The following is a 27,236-nucleotide window of genomic DNA, read 5'->3' on the forward strand; positions in this document are numbered from 1 at the left end:
GGCCCACCATTTCCTGTACACACTTTAATGCTGCCTCCCTGGCCCCTAAAGGCCAGTGACTCTCAATAGGGGATCTGTGAGGCTGGCAGGAAGGGGAGGCGGGTAGTGAGGCTTGCCAAACAACACCCTCCTTCTCTGGGTTATTCTGAGCCACACCCCACACCCCTCTCCCCACTCTCTCCCTCACCCCACCCCCTCCAGGGCTATGCAGTGGGGAGCCACGGGAACTAAAGAGAGGCAGCCAGTGTGCGAGGGTGGTACAAAAGCTGGGACCCGCTGGCAATAAGGAAGGATGCACAGTTAGTCCCAGGTTTCTCCTTTCCTACTATGCATTTGGGTTACCTGGGGAGCTCTGAAAACTGGCTCAGTTGAATCAGAGCCTCTGGGGATGGGCCCCAGACACCAGTGTGCTTTCAAAGCTCCCCAGGGGATTCTAAAATGCATCAAAGGCACAGAAATCAGAATTGTGGGCCAGGAGCAGGGGGGCAGCAATGCCCGGGGTAAGGGATATTCACCTGTAGGCAGTTCCCAGGAGCAGGCTCAGGATTCCCACCATATATACACCCCTGGCCAGGAAAGAAGAGGCCAGACTCCAGGCACAGAGCCGCAGGAGAGTATCCCACAGAATTCCTAGGAGAAAGAAGAAAGAGACCTAGCATTGGCCTAATAGAAGACGACTTCCCAGGATATAACACAAAAGAGCCACCCCAGGTCAGGAAGCAGAGACTCCCCCTCAGTGCTGCTCCCCCACTCTTCTACCCAATCCCGGTAGGCCGCGCTCACCTGTCAACATGCTGGAGAAGAGCATGGCTGGGAAGTAGTGGTGGAAGTAGAGGATCCGGCCCATCAGGAAGAATGGGAAGTAATGGAGCATCCAGCCGAGCAGGAGCTGACCGCCTCCTTGCAGCAGGACCTGGGACAGCCCTGGGCCCCAACCAGCGCAGCTTAGTCAGCAGCCAGGGAGGGGCAGAGACCCCAGGCTTTTGTCCAGCTCTGCCCTTCCTTGCTGTGTGACTAGACTAAGCCATGTCGCCTTACTGAGCCTGCCTTCCCTCATCTGGAGCACGCTAAGCAAGCTGCTAAGCAAGCTTACAGCAGCTGGAAGACATAAGCAGCTGGCCCTCAAGAGCTCTGATCACCACCTGTTGAGAGAGGTCTCAGCACCTGTGCAGGTGCACCAAACAGCAGCAGGAGGCAGTCCAGCCTCTAAAGAAACCAAGATGCTGCACGCCTCACAGCCAGCTGCTCCCACCCCACTGCCATGTCCCACATCTTTGCTGCCACATAGATTTTTGCAGTGCCAGACGGGGCAAAGGTGAAGTCAGAGATGAGGATGGAGGGCAGAAAGGGGGTCTAGGGCTGTCGCTGTTCACACAGGAGCTACACAGGGTAAAAAGAGCCTGTGGGAATGTCTCAGGGGCTGTGGTCCCTTCCCCACTGGAGGACAGGGCCATGGAGCAGGGAGGGACAGAGAAGGAAAGGTGGGCAGCTCTCTACAGGACATAGAGGCTAAAAAGTGAGGGCTCTGTAGTCAGACTGCTCGAACCTCAGCTCTAAACTTACTAATATATATCCTGGGACAAGTCTCTTCTCTTTGTGCCTTTGCCTCCTAAGTCATAAAATGGGAATTAAGAATGGTCTATTCTACGGGGGTGCTGGAAGGATGGAGTGTTTAACATAGTCCTGGGCTGTGGTGACTGAGCTTTAAAAAGCAAAGGAGAAGGAAAAAAGTGAGGGATGAGGGCAGAATGGCCCATCGGCAGTGCAGGTTTGGGCCAGCTGCTAGGTCAGGGGAGGGAGAGCCCAAGGGACTAACCTTCAACCTCCGCAGGCAGGTGGGTCCCTCTTTGCACAGCTACAGCAATGATGCTGCCCAAGAGGAGGTAGAGGGCAATGCTCAACAGATTCAGCCACCAAATCACCTGCATGGGAAGGAGAACGGGTGGGTGAGAGGAGAGCCCCCCAAGGGTCCAGGCTAAGGGCCCACGCAGGGAGTGTGCAGGGTACTCACCGGGTTGCCAAGCAGATACACGCGGAAGTCTGTATCATTGATCCCTGAGAAACGCAGGCCCTGCAGGGCAAAGGACACCCTGCTGATCCAGGGTCCAGTGTATCCCAGCCATGGGTGCTTCGGCAGGGAGGAAGACCAGTTACCTTCCACAGATAGGGGGCCTGGGCAGAAGGCTCAGAAAGTGCCGATTCTATGTGAGCTCTCTGGGAAGGCCGGGTTGAAATCAGGACAGAGAACAGAGCCCTGTCTCCGGCCATCTCATGCCAGGCAAGGCCTTGCCCAGTCACCCCACCTTACCCCCACCAAGTCTCAATGGTCTCTTTTTTGGCCCTGTTTCCTAGGAGCAGCTCCAGCCTCAAGCCCTACCTGATAGTTGATAGGCCAGTGCCAGGGTTTGGACGTGAACTCATTGTCCTTGGGTTTGAGACCATTGTTCCCCTGCAGGAAAACGGCAGAAAAGCAGCTAGTCAAGGCAGAGATCTAGAGGGGTGCCAGAAATGTGGAGTATGTATATTCTCACATATAGCCAGCTGTCAGGAGAAATCTCCATGTCTCTTGCAGAGAAGAATCTGGTGCTTGTTCTCAGTCACTGATCACCTGCTTACAACTGCCTACTTCTCCCAACACACAACCTTCCACTGCCACCACAGACAGTCCATTCAGACCCACTACGCTTGAGAGAAAGAAGAATGACATACACTCATCTTCCAGACCTAGGAGAAGGTTTCAAGAGGACTAGTGGGAGATACAAAATCAGGATGACTTGTGCCCTCCGACTTGTGGTTGAAAGCCAGTTTCAAACACAAAGCCAGACACTCTGATGAGCTCCTGGACTTGGAAAAAGTTACTTTAGTCTAGTGTTTCTCAGCTTTTTTTTTTTTTTCTTGTTCCTCTTGGGACTTCTTAGACATTTTTTTCCTAAATGCCTCCCATGACATTTTACCACCACAGCTATATTGCAAATGTGTTTACATACTGGATGACTACGGATGCCTCATACATTATAAAGTTAAGAGTTTTTTGCCCTCCAAGAATCTATTTTACCCCCTGGGGTGATATTATCCCCATTCAAAATGCACACTTTAGCCTGAAGGACCCAGACTCAGCCCATTTAATCCAGTAACCAAGACTGTCCAACAATCTGCCTCTCTATGCCAAAATCAGGGCTTTTCAAAAATCAGAAGGAAAAGATCAGGACCCTGGATACTAAGCTCCAAGACTGGTGTCATCCTGATTATCAGAACACATTGAGAAGGCACTTCCCAAGAACAGGAGTAAGGTGCTATGAGTTGGGTCAGGGCTTCTCTAATGAAGGGCCTCAGAACGAAGAATGAATCATCCTGGGCCCCAGAGGAGCTGCTAAGGAAAATCAATTCCTTCAAACCAGTGTAGTTCAGTCCCGGGCTCGGGGATTCCAGCCAGAGTTATAAACAACCAGAGGCATCTTGTTGATTGCATTAATCTCAGAAATCCAGCGCCTTTACTAATCCAAGAAATGCAAGGAAGGAAAAGTATATACTCATTACAAGCCTATGCATTTATACATAATTCTCTATGCTTAAAATCTAAAGTGGGCTCGTTCCAGCTGACCTCAGGAGACAAGGCAGCCTTTTCTGCACAGAATTCAGACCCTCCATTCAGTGGGCAGAAGAGCCCTATCCCATGCAGTTTCTGTCGTCTGGACTATTTTGATCACTCTTCCCTGACTCTATATTGGTTGAATAAGAAAGTTCCCTGATGCACTTTTACTCTATGGCTCTACCTCTTAGATAATGAAAGAAAAAAACAAGGCTATTTAGACTTAAGTCTTAAAATTCTACCCAAGACACAGAATGATATTTTGACTGACAGGCACGAATTCAAATAGCTATGTCATCAGGCCACAGTGACAGTTACAAGCAGGGAGTCAGAGAAGAAGTGACCTGGAGATCACTTAATGTCAAGTCATCACCTCTAAATGTACAGAAAGGACATAAAATTTGAATTTTTAAAATCTAATCTGGTGAAATAAGTCAACTATATTTACTGAGTACTGCTTACATAATCACTTCCAGGAAAGTCCACTTGACAGCAACTCAGCAGGGGAAAATAACCACTACACCTCCCTGTGACACTGTGGGTAGAGTGATAATCACACACCTCCCTGTGACACTGTAGGTGGAGTGATAATCACATACCTGGCTAGAGATATAGGGATTCTTAAACATCGTTCCTGCAGGACATTAGCTTTCCATAAACCAGAGGAAAAGCAAAGGGTTTCTCTACTGAACAGGGGAGACATTAAGTTAGTGGTAGAACTTTCTCAATTTAAAAATCTCTCTCGGGCAGCCCCAGGGGCTCAGCGGTTTAGTGATGCCTTCAGTCCAGGGCGTGATCCTGGAGACCCGGGATCAAGTTCCACATCGGGCTTCCTGCATGGAGCCTGCTTCTCCCTCTGCCTGTGTCTCTGCCTCTCTCTCTATGTCTCTCATGAATAAATAAATAAAATCTTAAAATTTAAAAAAAAAATCTCTCTCAATTGTTTTTTACACCTTTGAGGCTAGGACTGCTGTGAGAGACTAATGATGGAGAGTACAAACAATGAGTCTTACAAAAACTGCAAAAGACTCAACCATGCTCCTAAACAGTTCCCGTGTCTAGGAACATGAGTGGGCACTTTCTGCTATAGACAAACAACATGCTCAGATCAGCTATTCATCTTAATTCATTCTAGTTTCATATAATGGAATGAACTATCAATTTCTCAAGATCTTCAACCAAGAGCACTCTGGTTTTCAGGGACTCTGCCATTTGAACAGATTTGAGAATCACTTAGAAGCAGAAGAATGTAGGGGCACCTGGGTGGCTCAGCCAGTTAAGTGTCTGCCCTTGGCTCAGGTCATTGATCCTGGGGTCCTGGGATCCAGCCCCACATCAGGATCCCTGCTCAGCGGAGAGAGTCTGTTTCTCCCTCTGCCTCCCTCCACTTATGTTCTCTTTCTTGCTCACACACTCTCTCTCTCAAAAAAATAAAATCTTAAAAAAAAAAAGACAAAGCGGAAGAGTATAGAGGTAACCAGCACTGACTCTGAAAGCCTGCCAGCCTGGCTTTGAAGCCTGGATCCACCTCTTTCATTTAGTTCTGTGACCCTGGGCAAATTCTTTAACCTCTCTGTGCCTTGATTCCCTCATCTCGAAAGTAGGGACAATAGTCTCCGTAGAATAGTGATAACTATGGAATAATAGTACAGTACAAAAAAATAGTACAGTACAGTGCTTAGAGGCATCTGACACATAAGAGCTACATTAGTGTGCATTGGTATCTGCTGTCATCACCATCATTACCATCGTCATTGTCATCATCATCACCACGACCATTCTGTGATAAAGGAAATGCCTTTGAAGACCCAGTAATCCAGGAGTGAAGGCCCTTTCAAAGTCCTCCACCAGGGGACAGTGGATCTATACCATGGCTATTGATCTATGATGCAAATTTGTGGATGGCCAAGAGCTCATGGAGAAGCCTTCAAATAAGAGGGGGCCACAGTACCCGGATCATCACCATGTGGGATTCCAGCAAGATTTCAGGAAAAGTGGGCTGTAGCACATCCAAGCTGATGTTTGGCACTAGACAAAGAAACGACAGAGAAGAAAACCTCAGTGACATGCACATTCTCACAGCTGTCCATAGTACCAAGACTGTACCTGGGAGTCCGAGTATAGATTTCCTGATGCACTGGCTTACAAGTAGAGAAAAGTGCTGAGGAGACAGAAGAAAGCCTGGTCCAATCCTCGATTATCCCTTCAGTTTGTGCAAATCACTTATCAGGCATTTGGAGAGATACAAAGGCAGCAGGAGATGAACCCTGTCCTCAGTGCTGCCACTGCTCTTGGCACCATCATCCTTCAGTGTGGAACAGGCTCAAATGCTGCTCTCCCTGCTAGGCTGGTCTGTGAGGACAGGGACCAAGTCCACCTCATTCACTAGTGTTCCCTGGGGCCCCGAGGCTTCCCACTGGACCCACTAAAGAGTGGTTTAATTAGTTAATTAATTAGCTGGTTGGTTAAATTAGGTAGTAAGAAGAATAAGCTGGGAAGCACGGAGAAAGGAAATGAAGCAGTAGCTGGAAAGGGGTGGTTGAGGAGGACAAATGGTGAATCTAAAGACTACAGAGTTGAAGATGACACTGATGTAGAGAGGTCAAATCGGAGCCTGGGAGTATAGATGTGGGGCTCAGATCAAGGGCCAGGGCTTTCTGTAAAAGTGTGGGCTGGTTGTGGGGAGGGGAGAGCCCTACACAGGGGTGTAAAGGGAGAGCACTAGCCTGCTCTAAGCCTTGAGGGTGGGAGGTGTCCACGGTGCATGGTACAGAAAAGCCCAGAAGGAGATGAGACAGAGCAACAGGCACCACAGGCAGCAGGGAAAAGTGTCAAATCCAGACAGAGGCAAGGGAAATGAGAAGAGATTAGCTCTGGCCCACAGCAAGGTCACTGGTCACTTCAGGGGTAGTTTAAGGAGGATGGGAAGTTTACATGGATGGGAAGGAAAAGGAGCCACCTATTGAGACACACTTAGGAAGACTCGAGGTTCAAAAAAGGCAGGAAATGGCAACAATGAGATAAAGTGGCAACAGAATCTATGAAAGTTGATTTTTCTAAGACAAGAGTTACTTGTAAATGTTTCCAGGAAGTAATCTCACTCACATTTGGGATTGATATGGTCCTCCACATTCCAGATAGAGTTGAGGGTTTCCTTCAGGTATGGGGTACAAGTAACTTCCAACTGTTCCCAGCCCCTGTGAAAAGCCGTCACAGAGGTCTCAGAAGATGTGAAACTCACCAGAGACTTGCATGTCGAATCTCTTAAAATTCATAGAACACAGAGGCCATGCTTTTTTCAACTTTACTCTTTTATATTCCATAACCATCCTAGGAGGAGTCTAGCAAAGAGTATTCTTATTTTAGAAAGGCCCAGAGTATTTAGAAGGTCCAGCCAGATGAACAACTATTCTGCTCAACTATCAGAAGCCATAAAATACCAAAGAACTCTGGAGTTCTATGCTCTATAACACACCCGATGCTTTTTCTCACTTTCTCACTTCATCTGCCACTAAAAATATGAAAACATGAGGTGTACACTGATAACTGGGAAATAGAAGCTTCTGGTATACTCCTTGTAGTATGAAAGGAAAAGCATGAGCCTCAATTGGGACACTGAAACCCCAGACACTCACCACTTGGGCAGGACCTTTCCCGAGGAGCCCAGGACACAACCTGTGACCAGATGGATAAGGCGAATTCGACTTCTCAGCACCTTGATCCGGTTTCCAAATTTTCTGTTTATAACCTCAATCCGCCAGAAATCATTTGAGTCTCCTGTCCCGTTCTGCCACATAAATCAAGGAAAAAATAGAATGAAAATAAGAGGACTTTAGAGAAGATCTATGGGGAGAGGGAGATGGCCACCCTTTCAGACGCCACCATGTTACTAAACGGGCCTCAATGGATGAGATGGGAAAGGGAACAAGAGGGCAACAGAAACATCCCAAGTGATGGACATTCCCCCAGAGCTCACTATCACAACCAAGAAAAGTACTGTAACTCCTGCAGCCTGCAGTCCAATTTTTTACTTCATAGGACTTTAAATTCTAAACGTATGTGGGGTTTTTTTGTGTTGTGTGTGTGTGTGTGTGTTTTGTTGTTGTTGTTTTTTAAAGATTTTATTTATTTACTAGTGAGAGACACGGGGGGGCGGGGGGGGAGGCGGCAGAGACATAGGCAGAGGGAGAAGCAGGCTCCATGCAGGGAACCTGATGTGGGACTCGATCCCATGACTCAGGATCACGCCCTGGGCTAAAGGCAGACGCTCAACCACTGAGCCACCCAGGCGTCCCTAAACGTATGTTTCTGCTCTGAAACCAAACTCAAGACATTACCTTGAGCCAAAAGAAATAGACTTTGGCCATTTGTACCCATTACTTGGCCATGTGGACACTCACTCACCTAAGCCAGAAAGGTCTGGCTTGGAGATTGTATTTTGAAAATTAACACACTTGTGTCTAATTCTCCTCAGAAGATGCCCACAAGGAAAAGATGAGCTGTCGCTCTAGTACTGTGGGATGAGCAAACAGAAGGAAGGCTGGGAAGTCCACCTTAAGGAGCCCATAGCTTTACTGATGCACCAAAACCCCTGCAAGGGAATGTAAGATAGTCCAAAGTCTAGCTGCCCACTAGTTGTTTTGTTTCCAAATGACTCCCCAAGCCAGAAGTACTCCTAGAGTTTCTTCTATTAACTGCATCATCCCAAGGTAGTAGAAGATCTCAAAGCAATGTGGCTAACCTCCCCCTGCAGAATAGGGAAGTAATCCTTAAAAACAGCCAATAAGGATTTGGGATCTGGCAAAGAATAAACTTTCATATTCACCTACGATCATTTTGCGGGTCCATGGCTTCGATGTCCAATGTGATTTAAAAAGGGACCCAAATAGTATTCATATGTGACATTTATTGAGTGTCAGAACATAAAAATGGCATGGTTATTATGGAAGGAGAGAGATGGAAACAAATAGACTCATAGGTTGCTTTTCCCACAGCAAGTCTAGCAAAGAAGTTCCCAGTGTTACTACAGTCCCATTCTCCATGCAGCCCATCATCCTTAGGAACATTCCAGAATTCCAAGGAAGATGTTTTCTGTCACATGGCTCTGAACCAGGCCTCACAATATTTTTACATCCTGCTCACTCTCTAGTTGCTCACTTACTATGCCATAGCCAGTGACCTGATAGTGCTTCCGGGTCAGGGGGGCCTCATGATAGTGACTGTGTAGGTTCCGAGAAGTCCTAGAAGTTAAAAGAGAGAGAGAAACACCATTATCCTGGAGAAAAGAGACGTGCAACATCTCCTCTTTTACTGAGGATGTTCAGAGTAATCTGTTAGTGCAAGAAAATTAGAATTTGAACTATGAAATCAAATGTATCAGGATTATCTTGCCTATTTACTCACAAAATATATCCAGAGAGTCAGAGGATTGGCCAAAGCAGCAGGGACAGATGGGAGGAGTCCTGGACTATGCCAAGAAAGGGGTTAACTTCAGGAGTCGGGGATGACTTACCACATTTGGTGGCTTTGAAGCACTTAGCTTGCCTGACTCATGAGGCAGCTTTGGGGATAAGAAATTAAGACTTATAATCTACACATGCCTGAGCCATGTAAGCCTCCTCCCTCCTGTTTAACTCTTTCTGCCCTCATTACCAGTCTTACAAAGTGGAGATCTATGGGGGAAGGGGGGATTCTTTTGGCTTTTATTTACTTTGTACGTTTTATAACAGTTCTTACTTTTACCCACAATAAGAAGTAAGTGTTCAATATAAAAATTCTGGGAATTTCCAAAAATAGAAATGTCCTGATTTTTTAAAAAAAAAACTATACTTGATGATTCTAGTACACAAAGGCTGCAAGGCTGCTTCTGACATCTATCATTCCTGTTTGCTCTTGCACATGGTGCCCTATTTCCTTGTATGCTTAGTTACTTTTATATGTATTATTCACTGTCACTGAAAAACTACTTGAGGGAATGAATAGCAATGTCTTTCCCAAAGAGGATTTACATTTGCTTTTAGCCAGGCACCTAGGAGATATTACCAAGCTAGGATTATGTTCATTTAAATTCATGGCCTAAAGATTTTGAGACCATTCAGATGAAATTAATTTGGGCCACAAATCCATGTGAGGATCAACTGGTAGTTACAACTTTTCAGGAACCAGAGATACCCCCTCCTCACACCGCTCCCCCTGATCAAGCCCTTTGGGGTTTCAGGTTTGGGGGAAGGATCACTTAATAAATTTACCACTTTGGGCATGCCTAGAGCTTTGAATTCACAACTCTTTCCCTCAAGGGGCAGTCAAAACCAAAGACTGAAACTCAAGATTGTGGGATCAAAGCAGAAGTCGCTGCAGCATCCTACTCATTTCTCTGGATTCACACACACACACCCCACCCCCGCTCCTTCACTTAAATTTTGGCCTAGTAACTCTCTACTGTCTTGTTAGCTCTTTGATGCTTTAGATGTTCTCATATTATTCCAGAATTATTTGTTATTTTTAGTAAAAACATCACTTAAATACACCAGCTTGCCATAATCTCAGAAACAGATTTTTATATCTTCCTAAAGGCAGCTGCTTGAGAAGCTTTGGGTAACTCAAAAATTTTTTTTCCTCTAGAGAAAGGAAAACTGAGCAGTACCTTCAAAGTTCAAAGCCCCCCAAAGCCAAAATAGACAGACAAAACTGACTTATCTCACCAGACTTCATAAAATGGATCTCCTATTCTAGCACAGCAGCCTTGTTCCATTTATTAAAGCCTCATTCAAATCTGACTTTTGTTTATTTCCAGCTTAGAAGAACTCCCTACCTTTGGCACCCATACCCTCACTCATCCCAGACAGCAAATTTACTTACTCTTTGTGTTCTAGCCGAACGATGTCTCCATGTCGTACAAACTCCACTGGGATTGAAGGATCCAAGGGATCTGCCAAAAAGAAACAAGCATTGATATCTGAAATTATTCACTCATTAGGCAGGTATGAATTGAGGGCCTACGAGAAAAAGTTATAATATAATACTGTAGGCACTAGAGGTACATACAGAGTGCTGGGCAAACAAAGAGAAAGGCCCCTCATTGTCTCAGAGAAGGGTGTCTCAGAGATATGCCTGAAAAGACTCTTTAAGGAGGGGAGAGTTTTGTCAGGTCAACAAATGGGGCACAGTTGTATGAAAGAACAAAACACATCCGATTGATGGCAAATGATTTCATATGAGTGGGTGGGGCAGGACAGACCGTGGGAATAGATGAAGGTATGAACAAGTAGGGCCAGACACTGGATGCCAAGCTAGGAAATGTGGTCTTTATCTGACAGGCACAGGAGCCTCCACAGGAGGGTTAAGTCAGGAAGTCAAAGAATAAGATTTTCCTTTTAGTAGTAAAAATACAGTCTTCTAAAAATTAAGTCCATGTAAATGACCACATGCCCAGCTGTCCTCAGAGTCCAATGTTAAACCCTGCAAATTCTGGTCAGTCATTATCTTGTCTCTGGCAACAAACTTGCTAAGTGTGAGGCAAAGAAAATGATGAAGTGACAAAGAAAGGGACCACATGATCTAGAAACCAAGTTGATCAGGTCTGGCAAGGCAATAACAATGGAAAAGGAGATGGCAGCAAATCAGGAATACAAAAGGATCTTTGCAAACTTCTCCCCAACAGTGAGACACTAACACTCTGGTCAGGAAAGAGAAATGAGCCAGAACAAATCACTAGCTCTTAAGAGAATCAGAGAACTCAAGTGTAGAAATGACCATTCCTATGTGGACTTTAAGATCTTTGAAGATTAGTCAGCAAGGTGACAAATCAAATGAAGTTTCATTTCACATGGAGGTGGCAGAAAGGGGCGTTTGTAGCCATCAAGAACACAAAGACCTAAATAAATAAAATCACAAATCAGAGAGAAGTAGCAATCAACTGCATAAATACAATCAACCATAAGAGAATCTTATGAAAAACTATATGCCAATAAATTGGACAACCTAGAAAAATGGATAAATTTCTAGAAATATATAAACTACCAAAAGAACACAAACCTTTATAGTCTATATGGCTCCCACTTTCCAAAGTGCTTGTAGCACTCTTCCTTCACACAGAGCCTCAGTTCCTTGGGGGGAAATGCAACCACCCTAACCTAGAAGCCACATTGAATAACAGATCAAAGGTGTTCAAAGATTTGGTCCATGCCTATATAACTTTAGAGGTAAGTCTTGTCTCATAACTCCTCACTATGACAGGCCATTATGTTTGTTCTGTTGGATAAAATAATCAATACTGGTATCATAAAGGTATAGAAACAGACTCTGACCAATGGTGTCCTAACATATATTACTGAGGATTAGGAGGCAAAGCCAGTGGTTGTGTACATTTCTAGTCTCAAGACCATAGCAACAAGAGGTGGGGAAAGAAACAAAAAAGGTGAATTTAGATGAATAGCTACCCACTGCCATGCAAAGGCTCAGGAGCAGCTGATTCAAGATAGGCTGAGAACCAGGTGGGGTTTACTGAATGCCTATGACACAGGACAATCAGCAGGGGCTCAGAGGTGAGCAAGAAATGCCCTCTGTCCTCTTCTCAGCTGCAGCAGAAGGTACAGCCTGCAGGTAGCTACCTCCCTGACCAAAGAAAGATCTTGATATAGCCCATGTCATAAAGTCCTGAGAGCCCAGTAAGTGTGCTTCAGAGCAGCTTTGCCCAGGCCAATCAGGAGCAGACCAGCAGATGTTGAGTGAGGGCTCAAGTACCAGGCTAGACAAGCCCAGCCATAAGCCCCGAAATCTACAATTGACTGGTCCAGTCCTGGGATGACCAATGGGTACCAATACTCTATCACATCAGGACAACTTGAGCTGTACTATATGCTGGGGTCTGCAAGGCTATGCGCTCTCATTAGAAATGAGAGCAGCCACTGTGTACCCTCAACTGGGGGACTCAACCAGGCCCTGGCAGCATGTACAGGTAACCAGTCTGGATTAAGTTTGAACCTTGGCCCTTCTCTCTAGCTTCAACATGACAGCTATTAAGAGTGAGATCTTATCTGTCTTGCTCACTGTTTATCTCCTATGTTGACAACAGTGCTTGGAACATAGTAGGTGCTCAATAAATAGCTGTTGAAAGGATAAGTGAGATCAATGAAGGTATTGCCAAAGAATGCTCAGGAACGCCCATCTCTGTACCATTTGAAGGCATGGGAAATGTTAAAAATGGCTCAGAGTAAGCAATAATGCAAGAAACATCAGTTCTCTACCACATTACCTGCATTTGTATTATGTTTCTTAATAATCCACAGGTTGTTGTAGTCCTTGTGCAAATAGGTGGTGACCTGGGATGGGGAGTGGAGAAGGTGGGAGGGAGAATACCATCAATATCAGCACAGTCACAGGACAATCAACAGCAAACCAACATTGCTTAAGCCTCTTTCAGAATCCCTAGCCACCAACCGGAGGGGTCATGTTTCCCAGTGGGGTTCAGGAGTAGCACTGGTGAGATTCCCTCCTTCTATCTACATTTAGAGGGTTCTCCCACAAGAGCCTTTTTGATTTGTATCTTTGTATTTTTCTACATCTTATCTTTAAGATTTCAGACTCCAGGCACTCCAGGCTCAGTTGGTTAAGTGGCTGTCTTTAGCTCAGGTCATAATCACAGGGTCCTAGGAAGCAGTGAGCCTGCTTCTCTCTCTGCCTATCCCCCCTGCTGATGATCTCTCTCTCTCTCTCAAATAAATAAATAAAATTTTCAAGAAAATAAAAAGATTTTATTTATTTGGAGAGACAGAGTGTGCGTGAGCACACAGAGCACAGGAGCAGAGGGGCAGAGGGAGAAGCAGAGGGAGAAGCAGAGGGAGAAGCAGAGGGAGAAGCAGACTCCTGGCTGAGCAGGGAGCCTGAGACAAGGCTCGATCCCAAGACCTGGAGATCACAACCTGAGCCAACGGCAAGTACTTAGCCAACCGACTGAGCCACCCAGGGGCCCCAGTGAATAAAATCTTTAAAAAAAAAAAAGTTCCAGCCTCCTAGAGGAGGAACTATGATATCTTATGTAACACAGTCTCCAGCACACAAAGAGGATTTAGTGCTCTTTAAGAAGTAATTAAGACCATGCCTCAAACTTTCTAAATGAAAAATTCATGTTATATTTTCTGGAATGTTGCCATATGAAACTGAAAAGTTCCATAAGTATCTCATCCTAGAAGCCTGAAGTTTTAGCCCATAACTGTTTTATAGATACTGATTTTTTAAAAATTAAATGTGTGTGCATGTGAACATGCATGTAATGCTGTGACAAATCTAACAGCAAAAACTTGGAAACAGTCTAAATGTCCAATAAGAAGGAACCACTAACACAATAATACATCCACAGGAGAGAATATTACACAGCCACAGAAAATGTTTCTGAGCATTTTTTACCAGCATAGAAAAAGGCTTATAAAATGCTGATGCTGAAAATGGCTGCCATTTATCACCATGTACCATTCTACATACTGGGCAAGTCTTATCTTTATGCCATAGGCACTATGGTTATCCTCACCTTAGGACACTAAGGTTTAGTAATTTGCTCAAAGTCATCATAGTCTATCAGTGGAGAGACAGGATTCAAACCAAGGCAACCAACTCCAATGCTCCCAGGATAGAGACTAAACACATACAATTATGCCAATTATATAAACAAGAACATAAATATCCAGAAACAACAGAAATATCCAAAGTGAGTTTTTGTAACTCCAATTGGACAAAACATGACTGATTTACTTGCAAAGAAATTTAGAATTAGCATTTGGGGAAAAAGTTATGTATGTATTATGGCTACTTTTACTTTCTTAGAAAGAAAAATCAGGAATCACAGTATTAAGAATATATAAGAAACTGGGATGCCTGAGTAGCTCAGCTGGTTACGTGTTAGACCCTTGGTTTTAGCTCAGGTCTTGATCCTAAGGGTTGTGAGTTTGGCCCTATACTGGGATCTACGCTGGGCATGGAGCCTACTTAAAAATGAATGAATGAATGAATGAATGAATGAATGATAGATAGATAGATAGATAGATGATAGATAGATAGATAGGTTGATTTTGGCAGCCATAGAGAAATTAAGTCCATACTCCTAAACAAAAGTATACAGTATACAGAGTATACTAGCTGTATACTGTATACAAAGTATACAGAGTGCACTAGCTTAGATTTGTTTAAAGATCTTAAGATCTTATGGTGCTCGTGTGTGTACTCTGTGTATTTTTTTAAACAAAAATCACTTAAAATTCATATAAGAAAAATGACTTCCTTACTATGAATATAGTCCATGGTCTCTTTCTCCCATTGGAACATTTGTCTTTACAACAGATTTTTTTTTTATAACACAAGGTCTCCTAGAAACACTAGTAACCTATAACAACAGAATGTTGTACATCAAACTATGTGGATAAACACTGATCTTCTGGAATTACATGTAGCTTTTGTGTTTTTTTGTTTGTTTTTTGGGGGGCTTTTTGTTGTTCTTTTGTTTTTATTTTTCTATGTTTTCCAATTTTATTTTATAAATGTTACAGTTTAAAAATATTAAAAGTGGACACTTCAAGTTGTTGACAAGAGGCTGAGGGCCAGGGCAGTGAGGGCCACTAGAGGTGGCTTACTCCAATTCCCTGGTTGGCAAATGAAGAAACCCACTGAAAAAGGCTCAGTGTGATTCAGCCATGAGAGCCCAGACTCTTCCATGCCTTGGCCCCACATGCTCTCCCTACACACCATCATGACCTCACACCTCTACACATGGGCTGCTAAGTGTGTAACACTAGGACTAGTGTAACAGGGTCCTCGTCTCCTTTTGCACAGTGTAAACATTCTTGGCCACCACGTCTGTAACTACCTTCTGCATGACAGCTGCAGCTTTCCACAGAAAGGCTAGCTGTGATTTTCTGCCCTGGCTATACATTACAGAGAGCTTCAAAACAAAATAGAAAGGCACAATGCATGGGCTCCATCCTAGATCAATGAAGTTAGAGCCACTGTGTGGTGCCCAGGCATTAGAACATTTTAAAAGCTCTTCAGTGGGTTCTAAGTGGTAGAGACAAATGGAGAATCAAGAATGGGAAACTGATACTAAAACCCAACACCTTGGGCCAACTTTCTGATCAACATAAACTAGTAAATAAGGACATAATAATGATGAATTTTGAGAAGGAAAACTTTTTTGCAAAAAAATCCAGTCATTTTGCAAGAAGAGAAACAATGACTCCAAGCTTCTCAGCACAACAGCCTGCCCTGCAGCCTGTACGCCTCGCCTCGCCTCGCCTCGCCTCGCCTCTCCTCTTCTCCCCTCTCCTCTCTGTTATGGTGGCTGAGAATTGGGGCCTCATCATTTCTTAGAAGTGATGCCAATTAGTTATGAGGCCCCGTTTACTGTCATTTAAAGGCCTCTTTCTTAGCCCTCACCTTCTCTGAGGCCTTTGCAGCACCTAGACTGCAGACCTCCTCCTCCTGGGGATGCTGTCTGCCCTGAGCTCTCTTCCCACCTCCCTGTCCCCGCCCTCCTTCTCAGCCTCTTCTACTGGCACCCCCAGAGTACTTTACCAGTGCCTAAGTGTTGCTACCCCCTAGGGCTCTTTCGCTGGCTCTCCTCCTTCTGCACACCCTTTCTGGGCAATGCCACCCATCCCACTGTAGCATGTCACCCATATGCTACCCACTCAGATCTCCTTGAGATAAGCCCCAAACCTAAAATACACAAAGAAAACTCTCTCATCTCCAGAGCTGCTATTCTTCCTCCATTTCTGACTATGGTCAAACAGTATTATCACACATACAGCCTTAGATAGAGCTCACCCCTGCCAGCTACCAGTGATGGGGCCCTGACACTGACCTGTAAAGTGTTTCCTGAATCAATTCTCACCTCTATCCACAGTCTTTACTTCTATTCACCATCCTCTGTCATGATTATTGCCTCCTAACTGGTTCCTTGCCTCTAGTCTGCCCCTCCTTTCAATCCATCACCCTTCTGCTGGAGTTATCTTTCTAACCTAAAAATGTAATCACATCTTATCGTGTCTTAATAAATCTCAATGCCTCACCAGCATCCACAGAACAAAGTCAAATTTACTGTAACATGGAAGGCCTCTGCACAACCTGGCCTCTCCAACCTCTCCAACATTCAGCTTCTCCCTCTTAGGCACTGTCCATCACAGCCACACCCAGCATGCGTAGACATGGACACAGGCACACCGTTGCTCACTCACTCAGGTAATACCTATGGTTAATCCCCCAGTCAACACATGTATTACCCTCATACTTTTAATCTGCACAACAACTCTATGATGGAGAAAGGCACCATTTATTTTCCCCAACTTAAAGAGGAAGATACTGGAGCAGAAAAAGGTCAAGTAACATGTTCAAAGTCACACGTCAGAGGAACCAGGATTCAAACCCAGATAATCTAGTCTGGTTTCCAGGTCTGTGTTTGCAGCCACAAGACTTGACCATCATCCATGTCGTGTCAGGCACCACGCCGGACATTCAAGCCTTTCAAGAGCTAGCAATTAAGTAGCAAAGACACAGGAGGAAGTTAGTTCTCACAATTCAGTGTGAAAAGGGTTACCGCATAGGCTCACAAAGTGTGCCAGGCAAGTCTCTCATGCAAGAGGCACCTCCCCCAATATCGAGTACAGGTGGGTTATGATGATCAGAGGGAATGCTTGCACTGAAGCCTAAAGAAGCTGGAGTTAGCCAAAGGAAAGAGGAGAGGGTGCAGGAGGAAGAATGTTTCAAGCAGAGAAAACAGCACAAGTAAAGGACGAGGGCAACAAAGAGAAGAGTGGGCTCCGTCCCGGCATAGCCTGGTGTTGCTGCAGTACGAGAGGCTCACTGACCTGCTGCTGGCGGGCGCCAATGCCCTCGGGGTAGAGGTGCCTGTGGGAGTGGAGATAGCCAATGGCCATCCGCAGGTTCTTCACAGTGATCACAGAGCCATAGGCCAGATCTAGGAGAAGGAAGACAATGGAAGGTGTGAGCTGGCACAAGGCTAGTGGCTGCCCTGGACTGGGAGGGGCCTCTGAACCACAGGACTCACTAAGCCTCTCACAGACTGCACTGGGCCCAGGTCCACCTAAAGCGAGACACAGAGGTGCCTTCTCCCACAGCATCAACTCAAGTGGGAGGTCACTACAGGGTCTCCCTTCCTTCCTCAGGACTTCAGAAGAAGCTGGTATTAATAGTGGTATTATCAAAGCTCTATATATAATAGCAAGAGATTAGAAACAGTTTGTCCTTCAAAGTCTATATATACATTAAACAGAATAAAGAAAGCATTCCCTATCTTACCTAGAATATTCTTCAAGATAGATACAACCTTATGATACACCATTAAGATAAATTTCACTTTTGTGAAATCCACTTGTGCTTTTTGAATCCAATACTATATAAAATAACTGTTCAATGGTGTTTGGGTTTTATTTTTTTAATTCTGAATTAAAGAAAAAAAGAATAAAGAGTTTACCCAAGAATACCCACCCTGTCGGCCCTAGATAACTACAAAGTCTCTTTCCCTCCTTAATGTCCCTCTTCTCAGTTCCCTGTAACCTGCCTGTCTGCCATTCCCCAGCCCACTGAGATAGGTCTCGCTCCATCAGTGATAGGCTACCCAGGTCTTCCTTTGCTCGTTCATTTGGTCAACAGATCCTACCAATTACATGGTGGATCCAAAGATAGAGGAGGTCTGGCTGTGGCCCTGGGAGAGCCCAGTCTTGGGAAAGATAGTTGCACACACCCATGAGCACAGGACAATGGGCAAATGCTCCAGCAAAGGGGTGACAACATGTGATGTGATGCGAGTCTGGAAGAGAGTAGGATGAATTCTCATGCAAGAGTAAGGAGAGGCTGGCTTGATGGAAGAGATCACAGCTGAGCTACGCCTTTAAATCATGAGAAGGAATTTGCTAAATGCCATAGCTCCATTTTTCTACATTCACATGAAGGCTAGCATATGCAACCCTGTACACTGCTGACCACCTTTGCTTCTGGAAATGCTCTGTTCCCCCTTCTCAACCCACACTCCCTCATGGACTGTCCTCTGCAGCCTTCTTTCCTAATCCGCATTCTTCTATACTCCCCAGTTACCTGACCTCAGCCTTGTTCTCATTCTCTTTCTACAGGTTCCTTAAAGATCACAGCCACTGCCACAGTATCATGTTCCCTCTTAGCTGGCTGATTCCTCCTCTGAAAGCATCAGCTGCAAGCCCGCTGGCCCATTGCATGGATATCCCCAAGCATTTCAAGGTCAATCTCTCTACAGTAGAACCCAATATCTGTCTCTCTAAACCAACTCTTTTACCTGCTTTCCTATTTCTCATTCTATGCACAGTCTTGGTAGGTCCCCTTTGACCTAGGCACTATGCAAGGCACTGGAGAGACTAGAGGGTGTTGTTGTGCCTCCAAGAAATAATTACTTGGACTCAAGTCCTCAGTGACATCTTTCCTCCTCTCTTTCCAGGTCCAATCTCCCTTGTCCATGCCCATCTGCCCTACTCCTATGGCTGCTACCATGATGCCCTGCTTGAGTCCTCAGAACAACTTTCCAGAAGCTATCCCAGCCTCTAATCCCATCCCCTTCCTAGCCATCCTGTATTCTGCCATCAGCTCCTCCCTGCTCAAAGGCCTCCACTGAGTCTCCACTGCCTGTTTAATGAAGTCAAACACCTCACTCAAATGTTTCAATTCCTCATAATCTGGGCCCAACCTACCCATTCTTCCAGGGCCTGACTCCATAGCCTCTCACTCTATGTACCTCTGATGCTCTCCAACCCCTTAGCAGAAATGATCTCTTGCACACTTTGATCCACATAGTTCTGTGTTCGCTCTTTATATACTTAACACACACCAGATCCTCTACTCTGCAGGGCGTCCATCTAATGTGGCTAACATGTGCTCACTTATAATCTGTGAGTAAGTGACTGGATGTGAGGGGTACCTGGGTGGTTCAGTCAGTTAAGCATCTACCTTTGGCTCATGTCACGATCCCAGGGTCCTGGGGTCAAGCCCTACGTTGGGCTCTCTGCTCAGCAGGGAGTCTACTTCTCCCTCTCCCTCTATGCTCTTTCTCTCTCAAATAAATAAGTAAAATCTTAAAAAAAAAAAAAAAAGTGACTGAATGGTGAGTTAGAATATGATGGTGACTGATTACTAGCATCAGAGGGCCTTGTCCTTTCACCAGATTCTCTCTGGTTGCCTTCCCATGCAGCTGACTTGGATGCTTCCAAAGCCACAAAGGAGAAGTTATTCTTTACAGACAGTCCAAGAACTTGTGGCTGAGGGCCACACTTCATGTGATCTAACTGGATCTTTCTCCTAGTTTGTCACCTACAGGCTAAAATAACCCAAGCTATCATACTTGTCTTTTCCAATTCACCTACCTTCGTAAAGGCCAAGAGATACTCACGTTCGGGGATGGAAGCATTGTGAAGGTTGTTGCCTGAAAGCCGGGCCTGGAAGGCAGAACTGAAGAAGCCATCGCCAGGACCACTGTGGGGAAAGGAGCAGAAGAGAGACAAGCTCATGGAGAGAAATTCCAATTTCCTGGGAGCCTTGGGAAGAGCCCTGCACAACTAGTTTAAAAGAAGTACAATGGTAGTGGCAGTGTAGTATCATGGGACAGACACAGGTGACAGAGTTGGAGAATTGGGGGTCCAAATCTCAACTCAGCCACTTATTAACTAGGTGACCTTCAGAAGTACCTAACTTTGTTTTGCCTCAATTCCTCATTTATAAATTGGGGATTTAAAAAAATCAAAAGAACTAAAAACTCATAGTAATTAAGTGAGATAATATGTATAAAATGCTGACATTTGATAGCTACTTGTTAAGTGGGATCTGCAGTTAATGTTACTGAGATCATTACCCTCCTCCAAGTGCACACCTTATTCTGGCCCACCTCTGCTAAGCACAGAGACTCTGTTTAAGGATAAGGGGCAGTCTGGCTATTAGGAAATTCTCCTCTTCCTTCAGGCCAGGGGGCTGGCTTTTCTGAGCCCTTTAGATACCCAAAAGATAGAACATAGGAGGAAACAAACAGATAAAACCCATCAGGTCCCTCTAACATCCCAACCACAGACCCAGGAATCACATGGCCCACCTGGGGGGTTGAGAGGCAAGAGGAAGACCAGAGGCAAGAGGCTGGAAAGGCTTTGCTGTACCTTTTGTTCAGCACCATGAAGTGAATGGCATAAGTGGCCGTGTAGAGAGTCAGGGGCAGTGCTATGAGGCACAGTATGCGAGCAGTCAGGTGCTTTCCCACAGTCACCTGCAAACAGAGCCAGTGCGGAGTGTTGAGCATAATTGGGGCTTTATTCTTATACCTTAGATGTGCATTACATGTAACTTTTTATGTATAAGTCAAAATCATCAAAAATTAAAAAGCTAACAGCCAACAAGAAAGAATATGTGGAAACCCTAGTGTTTCCCTAACATTCCACCACCCAGGCACTACAGAAGGTCCAACATGTGCCAGCCCTCTGCTGCCTGTGCAGGCCCTCACCCAGGACCCCTGACCATCCCTGCATCTTCAGCCTCATCATTCATCAGTCCCCTCTATATCCCAGTCACACTGAGCTCCTGCATGGTCCCCACGCTTCCTGTACTGTGCCAGCTCTACCCATCACATGCTTAAGTGGTCCTCATCTGGATTTCAGGACTCAGCTTCCTCCCAGAAGCCTTCCTGGACCCTTAAACCTGGGCTCATGCCCTCACAGCACTTTTTGATTGGACTGCAATCGCCTGTTTACTTATTTCTGTCTCTCTATTATCTCTGGAAGGCAAGAATTCTTATTTTCTTCATCTACATATTCCACGTTTCACACTTAAAGGGTAGTCTGTCTATATTTTCTGAGCGAATAAATGAACTTATCAAGACTTTGGTTCAGAGGTGATGGAGAAGCACTGTAGCAAAGTAGTTTAGGTCTAGCGTCAGCCTCCTCTAAGTCCAAATCCTACATCTACCTTTTACAACTTGTATGGTCTTGGACCTATTACTACCTCTCTAGGTCTGGACTTCCTCATTTGTAAAGAGAAGGTAATAACTACCTATCTCACAGGACTGTTAGGAGAGGTAAATGAGACAGTGGAGGTGAAGCATTTTGCACAGTGCCTGGCATAAAATCAGCTCCTAGTAAATAATACTTTAATAAAGGCCCTTACTGGTCTCTAAATCTGGAGACTCTGGGTCAGAGAAAGAAAATTGGGAGTTCAGAAAGTCATCTACCCATTTTACCTAAGGTCCCATGCAGTCAGTGTCTGCCATATATTTAGCATGAGCCCAGATGGACAGACTCCCCTGACTGGGTAGTTTGTAGAGCGTTTAAAAAATATCACAGAAACAAATGCCAAAAGAAAATTTCAAGGATGTTAGTTCTTCCTCTCCCTTTAAATTCTCTAGCTGCTGAGCCTGGCCTACTTTCTGCTGTCATGCTGCCTACAGAAAATGGCCAGATCCAGCCTACCTCGGGCCCAGAATATAGCCACTCCACCACCTGCAGCAGAGGCAGAGAAGGGCTACTGGCTCTGCTGAGCAATACCAGGGAGCAAAGACATTTCTACAAGCACTTCGGTTCTCACCACTGAAAGACTGAGGTCTCCAAACAGGTGCCAAAGGTCTGAAATGGTGTTCCACCCCACTTGCAGGATGATAAAGAGGCCAACAAACTTGACCCCTAAAGCACCAGCCAGATTAATGCCAGTCAGGCTGAGCCAGAACCACCAGGGGGCAGAGAAGGGCCTGTAAACCAACAAGACAACAGAGTTCAGTTTGGCAGCTGGAACCAAACTCAAAAACAAGAGCAGCAGTGGGGAAAGGCAGAGGTTCTATGACCCTGAGAAGCTGTGCCTGCCCTCTTTTTTTTTTTTTTATTTATTTTTTATTGGTGTTCAATTCACTGCCCTCATTCTTGAGAGCTCCTAACTTTAGGAGACCATGGTGTGGCTCTAAGGAGGATATGGTCTCTGAAACTCCCAAAATTACAGGAAGCAGTGTGAGTGAGGAGGTTATTTTTTGGGGGGGGGAGGGGTGGGAAGGGGCTGTAGCCTTCCTGGCTAAGTACAGGGTTCAAAGTAAGCAAGAGGTTTATTCTTCAGTAGTGACCAATCAAGTGGAAGGAAAAGGAAAATCCAGAGAAACTATCAGATTAAGTCAGCCCTCTCCTGGGGTCACCTGTGGACCTTGTAAAAGAAGCAATTATTGAGTGCTTACTATGTGTCAGGAGCTGTTCTGAGCACTTTACACATATAAACTCTTTAACCTTCACTATGACCCCATGGAGGTAGGTCCTATTATTATCCTTTTCTCACACAAGAGGAAACCAAGGTACAGAGAGGGTAGCAGTACAGTTAGCAAGTGGTGGAGCATGGTCCAAACGCTGGCAGTCGGTTCCAAGGTTTGCTATACTTACAGCACCCAGTTCTTGGTGCTGCAATTTTCTCATTGGCTGGCTGCGTCCCCTGCCAGAGTGAAGGCTCCTTAACTATGAGACTTATGTTCCTCTGTACCTCTGGCTCCTAGCACAGTACCGGGCACATAGTTATGTACTCAAGAAGTGGCAGGTGGAAGTGGATGTAGTAGAAGTAGACAATCACCCAAAGCCAGAGAGAGATGGTAGTCACTGGGTCCAGCTTTATTAGCTTAATGTAATTTAATAAGCCTGGCTGTGGTGAAACCAGGCTGACTCCTAGAAAAGCCTAAGCGGAGCCAGCTCTTTCGGTTTGAATAGAATGAATGACTTACTCTACTCTCTCAGAAGCAAAAGGATGATTTGAAAAAGACTATTCTGGAAAAAGACCAGGGCCTCCAGAATAGCTTTAAAACTGACCAGGGCTTGTAGAGATCCTCTTGACTAGAATGGACCACTTAAGACAAACTTTTTTTTTTTTTAAGATTTTATTTATTTATTCATGAGAAACAGAGAGACAGAGTGGTAGAGACACAGGCAGAGGGAGAAGCAGGCTCCATGCAGGGAGCCCGACGTGGGACTCGACCCCGGGTCCCCAGGATCACACCCTGGGCAGAAGGTAGCTCTAAACTGCTGAGCTACCCAGGCTGCCCTTAAGCCAAACTTTATATACATTATTCCCATCATCAGGAAATGAGGGCAGTTCCTGTTGTGGTTCTCTCCTCCTCTAGGACAGAGAGGGCGAAGAATAAACTTATCCTGGGATCCCTAACCAGCACTGGTGCCAAGGGGTGGCTCAGAAGATGGTGGGGTTGGGGGAAAGCATTAGGAAGCCCCCATAATCTCCACAAACCCCTACCCAAGTCCATCCATTATAATATTCTTTAAAAAGATAATTGACATTTTCTTATCTTATGTAAAACAAAAATAAAGGTATCCCCAGAAAACATAACAAAATCTATTTTTCATGGGGTGCCTGGGTGGCTCAGTTGGTTAAGCATACAACTCTTGATTTTGGCTGAGGTCATGATGTCAGGGTCACGGGATCAAGCTTTATGTTGTGCCTGCGCTGAGCATAAAGCCTGCTTGGGATTCTCTCTCTCACTCTGCCTCTGCCCCTCTACCTGTTCACCCGCCCACATGTGCACTCTCTCTCTAAAACAAATAAATAAAATCTATTTTTATGATCTAAAATGGGCAATCTAAGTTTTAAAAAAAAGTATGCTTGCCTTAAATGTAGCTTCAAGACAAGTCCTCTAGGCACCCATCCTGTCCCTGACTATTACAGAAACTCTGGAGTTGCCACAGCTTCTGACCCCCAATGCCCAGTCCCACAAAGATAGTGTTTCTGACCTGTTGGCACAGGAGTTGTACTTGACCATGCTCAGCATGGCAGCCATGATGAAGAACATCAGGATGGGGTCAAGGAGGATATACTGGGACAGAGTGAGGCATCCTGTATCTGAAAAACATGAGCTCAGTGGTCAAAAAGTAGAATCAGAGATGGGCCCCCCAAGAACCAAACACCCTGACAATAAGAAATAGTGTCCCTTATACTTAACTGCATGTAAGCATTTATGTGGTCAAGACCAGATGAGCCACTGAGCTATCAGGGAGGTGGAAGGCCACCATAGCTTTGGGGTACACCCAAGTCCAGGGATAGAAAACTCACACTGCTTTCAGGCCCATGACCCGAGAGAGGCTCACGTCATTCAATCAGATGGAGCAGTCCCGAGACGAGGGCTCTTCATTTCCACCATCAAAAAGGGAGTCCTACCACCCTGCTTAGGTAGCCACAGACTTCCTATACCTAGGATAGAGTCTTAACGTCTAACATGAAGTCCCTGTTGGGAGCTAGTTCTCCGCACAGGCACCGAAGTGATTGTTCTTAAAACAACATTGCATTACATCAAGTCCCTTCTTGAAGCCTCCAATGTCTTGCCATCTCACTTAGACTAACCAAGTCCTCAAGACAGCTGTCAAAGCCGGCATGGTCTCCCTCCCTATGCAACCTCATCTCCCAAAACCCTCTGCCTCACACACTCCACTCTGCCCACACTTGGCCTCCTTGCTGTTTCCTGAATCCACCAAATGGGGCCTTGTATCAGGATCACTGCACATGCTGTTCCCTCTGCCTTCACATCCTTTGCTCACTTCTCTGCATGGCTTAATCTGCTTCATTCAAGTCTTGCTCAAGGCCACCCTACCTACAGGAGAATCCCTCCCCATTACTTTCTCCCTTACTCTTCTCTATTTTCTACACTGTACTATGGTTTACATTGTTACATTTCAGACTTAAAATTTACTTGCTTATTTATCATCTGCCCCACTAGCAGGTAAGTGACATGACAGCACAGGGTCTCATCAGCATATCCTTGGAGGCCCAAAAAAGTAGCCTGGCACAGAGGAGATGCTTGGAAAAAAGTTGTAGAATGAAAAGAGAAATGCAGGTGATGAATAACTGAAAAGGGAAATTAAAGACACAAGGAAAAAGCCACCAATCCTCTAAGGAGGCCCTCTAATCTTGCAAATCTGTCAAAATAAAGCCAGAATCACCCATGAAATACCCACATAACTTGGCCTGGACTTCTTTAAATGTTAAGTTCAATGAGATAATGGATTTACTTTCATAAAACAAGAATAGCATAGGATCAATTTCTACAGATCAACTCTCATTTATGTGTGGGAATTATCCACAGAGATTTAAGTTCCCATTTCCCACTTTGCTATTTCCTGCCACCCAGCTACTTCTGAGACATCTGTCCTTGCATTCAGTTGAAATCAGTTTAAGAAGTACAAATTTCTAGTAACCCGAGAGATCTTGATAGTAACATGAGAGAAGCAGAATTAGAATTGTAAGCCTCCTTCAAATATATGCACACATGCACACACAAAAGTTGGTCTTTTTAGTCACACCAAACTTAAATGTGGATAACTTGGAGACAATCATTCCTTGGGATTATGATTATGTATGTGAGCACTCCCCTCTAATAATATAAAGGTTTGCTGCAGGGAACTATTTTTATATGTAAAATCACTGGTGAAGAAACTAAGATTTATAATACATTTACCCAATCTTAAAGGTACTTAAGACTTGGGTCTATGGATAGGATCCTTAAATGTACTGATTTCCAACTACACTCATAATGTGGCAGTCAATTCCCTAAGAAACATGGTATAAGACAACTTACCAAAGGTGAGGAGGGCAGCGGTGAGTAGTGCTGCTGGGAAGGACTTAGACAGCTCCAACACAGTGAGATAGGCAAATGGGACCAGCAAGGAACCAAGGAAAGCACAGAACTATGGAAGGAAAAGAGACACAGTCAAACAGCCAGCTAAGCTAAGCATCAGAGACCTACTTGACTTGGTTCAAACTAATGTTTAAAATGGAGGATCTGGACGCAGGCATGACTCAGTGACCTGAAATCACTTGGAATATCTATAAATAAGAAAGGGATGGTGTGACAGTGAATCGTCAAATCAAGCCACATTTAGGTCCCCATTGAGCACCACCTCAATCACTGACATGAAGTCAACAAAGTTCAGCCAAGGAGGTATGTGCAGGATAGCACAGTGATTTCAATTTGGGAACTCTGAGGTTGGACTGCTCCATCTACCACTAGCTGTGACCTTGAACTAGTACATCTCTGAATCTCAGCCTCCCCATCCATGACACGTGAAAAACTAAAGTTCCTACCTCAGTTTTCTCTAGAGATTAAATGAGCTAGTTTTATTAGCACATACAAAGTGCTCAATAAACATTAGCTTCTATTACAAAACTGTGGGTACAAGTAGAAAAAGATCTCTCTTATGTGTTTAATATTCTATAGAATTACAATGTTATTTCTGTTATTTCTCCCTTGGCTCTTTTCTTCAGTCACACCAGAAATCACTCTTGAAGTTAACAAGTTGCATTTTGATTCTGGGGGAAAAAAAACTACCTGACATTGAGTTGTTTTTTGTTTTGTTTTGTTTGGAACCAGCTCTCTCTCCACTTCTTTACCCTGTCCATCAAAAATAAATAGACATGCCCAGGGAAATGGCAATTCTCATATTTAGGTTGTCACTTTTTGTCAATAGAAAGCAATGTGTCCTAGCATGAAATAGAACAAGGCTGTTATATTTGGGCTTCTCAATTTGCACAACAAGCCCACAGTGAGTCAGGCCTCTATCCAATTATGTATGCTACATGATGTTTAAAAGTCATTAGGAAGACACAGAACCACTTAAGAATA

At 44.8% G+C, this 27,236-nt stretch overlaps 1 protein-coding gene across 1 annotated transcript in view; it reads right to left on the reverse strand.

Annotated features, from left to right (window-relative positions):
- POMT2 (protein O-mannosyltransferase 2) overlaps positions 1 to 27,236 on the reverse strand; it is a 42,140-nt gene that overhangs the window by 816 nt on the left and 14,088 nt on the right. Inside the window, exons 4-20 of the mRNA XM_077910142.1 lie at positions 26,193 to 26,301; positions 24,355 to 24,463; positions 22,175 to 22,334; positions 20,758 to 20,864; positions 20,004 to 20,086; positions 17,440 to 17,549; positions 12,843 to 12,909; positions 10,448 to 10,517; positions 8,751 to 8,829; positions 7,225 to 7,376; positions 6,695 to 6,786; positions 5,541 to 5,617; positions 2,378 to 2,449; positions 2,012 to 2,071; positions 1,817 to 1,922; positions 784 to 924; positions 516 to 630 (exon numbers count right to left, since the gene is read on the reverse strand). Coding sequence (XP_077766268.1) covers positions 516 to 630; positions 784 to 924; positions 1,817 to 1,922; positions 2,012 to 2,071; positions 2,378 to 2,449; positions 5,541 to 5,617; positions 6,695 to 6,786; positions 7,225 to 7,376; positions 8,751 to 8,829; positions 10,448 to 10,517; positions 12,843 to 12,909; positions 17,440 to 17,549; positions 20,004 to 20,086; positions 20,758 to 20,864; positions 22,175 to 22,334; positions 24,355 to 24,463; positions 26,193 to 26,301 — 1,709 coding nt within the window. The remainder of the gene's footprint in view (positions 1 to 515; positions 631 to 783; positions 925 to 1,816; positions 1,923 to 2,011; positions 2,072 to 2,377; positions 2,450 to 5,540; positions 5,618 to 6,694; positions 6,787 to 7,224; positions 7,377 to 8,750; positions 8,830 to 10,447; positions 10,518 to 12,842; positions 12,910 to 17,439; positions 17,550 to 20,003; positions 20,087 to 20,757; positions 20,865 to 22,174; positions 22,335 to 24,354; positions 24,464 to 26,192; positions 26,302 to 27,236) is intronic.

Source organism: Canis aureus, chromosome 9 (assembly GCF_053574225.1).
Source record: "Canis aureus isolate CA01 chromosome 9, VMU_Caureus_v.1.0, whole genome shotgun sequence".
Taxonomy (NCBI): Eukaryota; Metazoa; Chordata; class Mammalia; order Carnivora; family Canidae; genus Canis; species Canis aureus.